This window comes from Garra rufa, chromosome 4 (assembly GCF_049309525.1).
Source record: "Garra rufa chromosome 4, GarRuf1.0, whole genome shotgun sequence".
Classification (NCBI taxonomy): Eukaryota; Metazoa; Chordata; class Actinopteri; order Cypriniformes; family Cyprinidae; genus Garra; species Garra rufa.
In genome coordinates this window covers 54,034,362-54,042,431 of record NC_133364.1, presented here as the reverse complement: position 1 = coordinate 54,042,431, position 8,070 = coordinate 54,034,362, and the positions used below count along the sequence as shown (strand labels likewise).

Genomic DNA, 8,070 nt, shown 5'->3' with positions numbered 1-8,070 from the left:
CGTATATGCGCGACCAACGGATGGGTAGAAAAATGGGGTTTAAGTTATAAATAATCAGTGTGTAACCTTATAAAAAAATATTTATTTAATGTTATTCGCGTTATATTTCATGTGCAGCAACATAATGAACTTTTATAATGGCAGAAACAAATGATGAGAGTCTGCTGGCCAAAGAGCCCTTCATGCTTCACTTTGAATTTAAGGATCATATGGACATTTCCTTAATGAGTGTGTGAACAAATCATGCCTCTGGATTAATTGGATGTTTAAAGAGTTTTGATTTATTTTAGGTTTAAACTAATTTAGTTAGGTGAGTAATGTGTGGTTATTATTGTTGTTAAATGTGTGCCTTCTGTGCTATATGTTTTGTTTGATTTTGTAATATTTTTTGGGAAAATCCAGTTTATGATGGGTATAGTGTATAGTACATGGTATTATGTACAATGAAAAATTGGTTAATACTGAAATGATTAGGTAAAAAATATAGTTTAACTAAATAAAAACATTCTATTGCTCAAGTTTTGTTTTGTTTTTTGTTTGAGCTTTGTACTCAGTTTATACTGTTTAAAAATATATAGAAAAATATAAGTTGATCATTATTTTCACCCACTTTCGATCTCAGATGGAGACTCCGCCCACTACCGTCTGAGCATGCTGCCGTGGCGCTGCTGCCGTGTGACTGCTGTGACGTATGGTTCTGCTGTTCTGCAATCGGCCCTATCTCCTGATTTTTCTCTCTGTAGTGATTCAGATCAGAAACACGAATTACAAACTCCGAGTCAATTGAGTCAGTTGATTCACAAATTGATTCACTGTTTCGAATCGCCGCTCGCTGAGAGACCTGCTGCTCAAAACGGAGTCAATACAACGAGAACAAACTCAAACATGAGTAATGACAACTTTGACAAACAACTGCAAATGTTTGGTTGTTGTAATGACAACTTTTTAATACAATAGCAATTTTTAAAGTGTGTAATCGATTAAATGTAATATACTAATCATTAAATGTTAATCAAAACGGAATAGTTAGTTAAAAGGTTTGAGTGTTGGTTAAATCAAATCATTTAAGTCCATTAACTATTACTCTGATTCCCTTACTAGTGCACTGACTACTGAACTAGAGCTGATTGAGATGCACACAGAGATTTAATTTTTTTCTTTTTTTATATTTCTGTTAATAACTCTCATCTTAAACAGAGCGTTTCCAAACAGAAAAAAAAAACTCCCGGTGGAGCAACTGAGATCCACGTGACACTATTATCAAGATGGCATTTATAAAAGAGGAGAGTGAAGACATGAAGATTGAAGAAACATTCAGAGTCAAACATGAAGATACTGAGGAACAAAAAGGTTGGTTTTTATTCTCAAAGCTGGTCTATCCAATGAACTGTCCTGTGCATCTTCTCAATTCATTTGTCTTTGGCGGGTGTTTTTCTGCTCCGTTTGCCCTCCCGCAGCTTTCTTTTTTGAAATAATTTCAGCTTAATTTCTTTCTTAAAGTTCAGCATTGATTTAAAAACAGCATTTGTAAAATTGTGTCTCATTTAATATGTAAATGTTAAGGTGCACTGCTAGGATTGAGTAACATTTTTCATATGAAATAGTTAAATAAAATTTTTGCATGTGGTCTAGCTTAGTCTGATGTGATGAAGTATGCAAAATAAGGTCTGGTGACAGCCATCACTTTCACTCGACTAGGGCTGCCCCCTTAATAGTTTACTGAATGTTAGTCTGCGAGAAGAGGCTTAGTCGACTAAAACTTTGTTGTTTAGTCAGTCACAGTAAAAATGGTCCATGTCAATGATGAACAGATTGTTAACAGCTGCTCCTTGAGGTAGGCCTAATAATGGTATATCGGGCAGGAAACAAACACATTTGCCTATCATTCATCAACCTCACATATGAATTATCATTTAAATATCTTTGGCCAAGTGGGGCTAAAGGAACCAAAGTGGAGTTTATCCGAGACGTCAGCACCGCTGTTTCTTTCCCACATTTTCATATCAAGCTACCAACTACCATCAACATTTCAGAAATTTAAAAATTTCAGACACCAGCAAATTAACGTCTGAATTAACGTACGATTGCGATGGGATTTATGGTTTAGGCAGATTTGTATTACACACAATGCTAAAGACTGCTTGATAAAGAACTTAAATAATATATTATTAAAATCAAGTATTTATTTGTTTTCAGCTTTGTGTCCCCCATGTGCTTTTGTTTATATTCTGCATCCGCATTTGTCATACATTTCATATAACTCATATAACTGTGATTTCTTGATTGTGAGCTCCCTCTGTTGCTTTGGCTAAAAGGGTAACAGTACAGTGAGACTCAACACCTCTTACAGTTGCTTAGTGGATATAGGATGTAGTTGTATTAGGGGTGGGCGATATGACCTAATATTAATATCACGGTATTTTTCATCTTTTGAACTGTGAAGGTAGAATATCACGGTATTATGTTCCTGGTCTTGATCAGAAGATCACAAATATTGTCTCTGTTCTAGAGCGATACTCTCAGAGCCCTTTCTGTCTGAGAGTGCCACCTTTCAGCTACCTTCTGGCCATTGAAACGGTCCACCTCAGGCCCTTCAATGCTGACTAAAAAGAGTTGGTGGAGTGAATCCACTGAGATGTGGCTTCTCCAGTCAAGTCAATTTGCTTCATTGAACTGAAACCCCTATGAGCTAGTGCTAGTAATAGTCCAGCAAGTAATAATGATCAGCAAGATTTCTGTCATAATTTTTATAGTGTCGGCCATGAAAATGAGGCTTAGAGGTGCCATGAGTGCAATCAAATCTATAAATTCATGTTGAGATTAGTGTTTTAAAAATAAAATTTGGAATACACAAGTATTTAAGATTTCAATAAATGAAAGGATCTGCCAGCAGGTGGCAGCAAGACACTGAAATTAATTACTGAATCGTATTGTTCATTTGATTCGTTTGAACACATGGTTCATTCAAGTGACTCTCTTTATGAATCGGAAATTGAATCATTTCACTAGATTAGTTTAAAAACGCACGTTTACTTATAAACGAAACACCGCAGTGTTTGATTGGAGAACTGCGCATCTTCATTTAAACACAGCGGTGTGACTTGTTCCAGAATAAATTTTGCCGACGAAACAGAGCAAAATCGGGCATAGTGTTATTCTCAGACCATGTAAATCACTTAATAATAACTTCTTGTTTATTTAACGGCTGGATTAAATTAATATTTCATTTACAAACTCTCATAAAAATATTAAAAGCTGTCCCTCATCTTAGTTTGCGATATCACAAAGCTCTATTTTACACTCTCTCTACACTTTGTTTATAGAAGGAATCGTTAGATATGTCTGTGATACATTACTGTGCTGTGAACCTAGACAGGCCGGCGTTTGGCTTTCCGGTGCATTTAGAACTTAAACAACAGGAACAAAGCAGCGATCGTATTTATCTCCGCCATGGTCGATCGCGCCGTGTTGTTATTCGCGTGAGTGATGGGGAAAACATCCCGCGGAGTGACGCGATGCGCATATTCGCTTGGCGTTTGGTGTGAACGCACCGACTAGTGTTGTCAAAAGTCCCGGTACTTCGGTACCAAGTCGGTACTAAAAAAATTAAAACGTTACGGTACCAGGTTTTCTTAAGTACCGGTGGTACCGACTATCCGGTCAACCCGGTTCTTGATACGCTATACAAAAGGTGCGCTCTCACGCACTGCACAGTTGCGCTCTATTCTGCGGTGCTGCTGATGCCTTGGCTCTGACTCCACTTGTTGACAAAGAAGAGCCAGGCTTGCTCCAAATAGTTTGGATTTGCGGCTGAACAAGGCGAATATCATAGATCATCAAAAAAACTATTTGCAAAAGATGTCGTCTAGGTTCTCTCGAAAGGAGGAAACATCAAACTTAAAACACCTCAAAAATCGACTCCTTGATCAAATGAAAGAGTTCAAGTAAGGTAAGTTTCATTTTAATTTCATATTTAGAGCATTATTGCATATTTTAATTTGAATGTCAGACTGAAATAAACATCACCGTTTGTGTAGTGAATCGTTAGCATAAGTGCGGCTAAAGCTAATTATGCTGGGCCTTAGAATGAATTTGAACCAACGCTCCTATAACTTTTGTTAAGAGTAAAAAAAAAAAATAAGGACATGATGTATTTACTATTTTTTACACAAATGACATGTGTATCCAAAATATATGTGTTAGAGTATGTACAAATGTATGTATAGTTAACAATGTCTATGTCCTTAATATTCGTCTGTCAAAAAACGTTTTAGGTTTATTCTTGACTGGATAAATATGAATGCAGTTTGGATTGAATAAAAGTACAATCAAATTAAACACGTTTTATCCCCTGTTTAGTTTGGTAATACTTTAAAATAAGATCAAATTCATGCATCATCTAACATAAACTTAAAGTTAGTGAAACATATTTTTAAAACATTAATTCATGTTTGTGAATGTTATTTAATACAAAAAGACATGATCATGTTTGTTCATGTTTAACAGATTAATATGATTTTATGCATTAGTAAATGTTGAAATTAGCCTAACCTCACTAAGAATAATTGCCATGTAATGTTAACTACTGTTTATTGTTAGGCAATGTTATCTAACAAATGAAAATTGTAAAGTGTTTTTAATACTGCAGTTTTCATCTGTGATAGACACTTGTCTAAATATATGTAATCTTATCTTAATTTATTATAACAGCTGAGGTTAGTTTTTTACTGAAAATTCATATTTTGCTGGTGTCAATGATCTAATGTTGCATCTGGTCAGACTTAGGCCATGGCTTTACTTAAGTATATTATATTTCTTTTTACAGTTGCAGATTAAGGAAGATCATGAAAGACCCCAGCGAACTACAAAACAGACAACAGTGCAGATGTTTTTCAGCAACAGCAGCAGAAATATGACAAAAAGTTTTGGGTGAAGCTTGTTTACATTTTTTATGCCTGTAATTTATTTAGATGTTATTTCATTACTAAAATGTTTACAAATACTTTTTAACCTGTGAAAAAACTTCTAACAAAATTTTTACATTAGTGTAAAGAATGGCACTGTTTTTTGTACATTTTATTTTTTTATTAATAAAAAATTGTGTGTTGCTCAATTAATATGTTATTGTGTTTTGCTTTGGTACCGAGAACCGTGGATTTTCAATGGTATTGGTACCGAATACTTAAATTTTGGTACCGTGACAACACTAGCACCGACTGTATGTGCGCATGCAGTTGACAAACAGTCGCAGGCAAGTTAAACTTTAGTGCCTTATTTAGAATTAGCTATTATTGATGTAAATGCAGCCGTTCAAGGCATATAATTGATTTATTACGGTATTGACGGTATTAGAAAATCCATGCCGTGGCGCAATGTCACACCGGTGATGACTATGATACCGGTGTACCGCCCACCCCTAAGTTGTATATTAGTTGAAACACTTTAAATGTTTGAATGTTTTGATGTCTGTTGATTTTGGTTATTAAACTGCGGTTAACTTTTGTCTTTTTTCACCTTAGACCTGAGGGCACTGAAAGAGGAGAGTCAAATACTAAATGAAATGGAAGAGAAAGATCGTCATTTCATAAATGAAGAAAAATATTTTAGTTGTTCACAGATTGAGAAGAAAAGGAAAAGGACTCAAAAGACTGGAAGAAGTTATTTCACCTGTCAACAGTGTGGAAAGTGTTTCAAACAAACAGTAAGTATTAAAAGACACATGAGAGTTCACACAGGAGAGAAACCGTATGGCTGTCAACAGTGTGGAAAGCATTTCAGTCTTAGAGCAAGTCTTAAAACACATGTTAGGAGTCACATTGGACAGAATCCCTACACATGCCCTGAGTGTGGACAGAGTTTCCATCAAAAACAACACTTTGAAGACCATATGAGAATTCACACTAAGCACCCCTACACATGCCCTCAGTGTGGAAAGAAGTTTAATTATAAAGTACGCTTTGAAGACCACATAAGAGTTCACACTGGAGAGAAGCCTTTCACCTGCCAGCAATGTGGAAGAAGTTTTAACCAAAAAGGATCCCTTAACAGACACATGAGAGTTCATACTGGTGAGAAGCCTTTCACCTGCCAACAGTGTGGAAGAGGTTTTAACCGGAAAGGAAACCTTGACAGTCACATGACAGTTCACACTGGAGAAAAACCCTACTCCTGCCAACAGTGTGGAAGAAGTTTTAACCAAAAAGGATCCCTTAACAGTCACATGACAGTTCACACTGGAGAGAAGCCCTACTCCTGCCAACAGTGTGGAAGAAGTTTTAAACGGAAAGAAAACCTGGATTGCCACATGACAGTTCACACTGTAGAGAGCCTTTTCACCTGCCAACAGTGTGGAGTAAGTTTCACTCTAAAAGAAAGCTTTAACAGACACATGAGTGTTCACACTGGAGAGTCTTACACGTGTGATCAGTGTGGAATGAGTTTTGATCAACATGAAAACCTTGAATTTCATATGAGAACTCATAGAGAGAATCCCTACTCATGCTCTGAGTGTGGAAAGAGTTTTCTTAAAAAACAGCTCTTTAAAGACCACATGAGAATTCACTCTGGAGAGCAGCCCTACACATGCCCTCAGTGCGGAAAGAGGTTTAATCATAAACGACACTTTGAAGTCCACAAAAGAGTTCACACTGGAGAGAAGCCTTTCACCTGCCAGCAATGTGGAAGAAGTTTCAACCAAAAAGGGTCCCTTAACAGACACATGAGAGTTCACTCTGGAGAGAAACCATTTAAATGTGGTCACTGCGGAAAGAGTTTCAGAAATAAAGCAACACTTAAATGCCACATGAGGTTTCACACATGAGAGATCTGTATGTTTATGTTATCAGTGTGATGTGAGTCTTGTAATAACACCAGAGAGAAATCTTAACTGTACCATCACTGTGGAAAGACTTGCAGGAACAAGACAATCTTGAGGTTCACAGAAGCACCTCTGATAAATTTCAGAATATCAGAGCAGTGAATTTGGGCTTTGTTTACACCTGGGTTTAAATGTGTTTTGGTTGATTGGATCACAAGTAGACTGTATCTGTATCACAGTTTCTTTTGACCACTTCTCTCCCCATTTTGTCAAGGGGAGGTTAAATGTATGGGATCTTTCAGATCTTCTGATCAAATAACATAAAAAAAGAGTAAGTCTAGAGAAAACTACCAAAGAGGGAAAAGAAATAATGAAGAAGACTTAGTAGGCAGTGCTGGTGATAGTGAAAGGGAATCAATAAATTGAGAACTAAAAACTGTAGTGCAATTTACAGAGGGGTAATTGCATGAATAAAAGAGTTGAAACAAGCAGATGAGATCAAGTGTAAAAAGTTCTTGAAGATGAAGAATTGGTGGTAATATGTAATAGTAAAGAGCAGAGCAATTGTGATAAAATGAAAATGGTATGTAAGCAATGATTTGAAGTTGCAGTCAAATAGGAAATAAATAATGGAGGTGTGGAGTAATAACTGGGGTCCCATTAAGTGTGAACACGGGAAAAGTAGAAGGAAATGTAACAGAAGCCAAACCCTCACAGATGACTAGAGAGTGTTTTGTTTTCTAACCTGAGCTCTTTCTTCCTGTCAATTTGTCTGTCATGTTTGTCTTATGCCCAAGCCATCTCTGTTGCTGTAGGTACATTTGATTTCATAATGGAATCTTCAATGGTAAGCAACATGAGTCATTTTTCATCAGTACGGTTCAGTAAAATACCACCACACCAGAGCAACTCACTCTCAGTGATGGGAGCATTGTGATCCTGCACCAGAACTAGTTTTATTTCTAGATAAACTGAGCAACACGTCAAAACACACCACAAGTGCTCATGGTCGTTAATTTTAATGATCTTTTGGCATTATGACCTCTATTATTTTTATCTAGAGCAATCTGTATTCCAAGCTGGTCCAGGTTGGTTTAAGCTGGTATAGTGCTGGTCCAGACTGGTTGATGCTAGTATAGTGCTGATGCAGGTTGGTTTATACTGGTATAGTGCTGGTCTGGGTAGTGGACCAACATATATATACTGTTCTCAAGCAAAATGAAGCTTGAAATGTTGGTTCACAAGCATTGGCT

The 8,070-nt window shown here is 36.5% G+C and overlaps 1 protein-coding gene across 1 annotated transcript; it reads left to right on the top strand.

Moving 5' to 3' along the window:
- Positions 1-1,037: 1,037 nt before the first annotated feature.
- Positions 1,038-7,190, top strand: LOC141333805 (uncharacterized). Its single transcript, XM_073838947.1, has 2 exons — positions 1,038-1,350; positions 5,520-7,190. The coding sequence occupies exons 1-2, from the start codon at positions 1,266-1,268 to the stop codon at positions 6,818-6,820; spliced, it is 1,386 nt and encodes a 461-aa protein (XP_073695048.1). The 5' UTR covers positions 1,038-1,265; the 3' UTR covers positions 6,821-7,190.
- The last annotated feature ends 880 nt before the right edge of the window (positions 7,191-8,070 follow it).

What these genes read in the sequence shown, in the direction of transcription:
- LOC141333805 (XM_073838947.1), top strand. Translation starts at nt 1,266, where the DNA reads ATGGCATTTATAAAAGAGGAGAGTGAAGACATGAAGATTGAAGAAACA. An exon ending in AGATACTGAGGAACAAAAAG is followed by an intron (nt 1,351 to 5,519) that starts GTTGGTTTTTAT and finishes TTTTCACCTTAG; the next exon opens with ACCTGAGGGCACTGAAAGAG.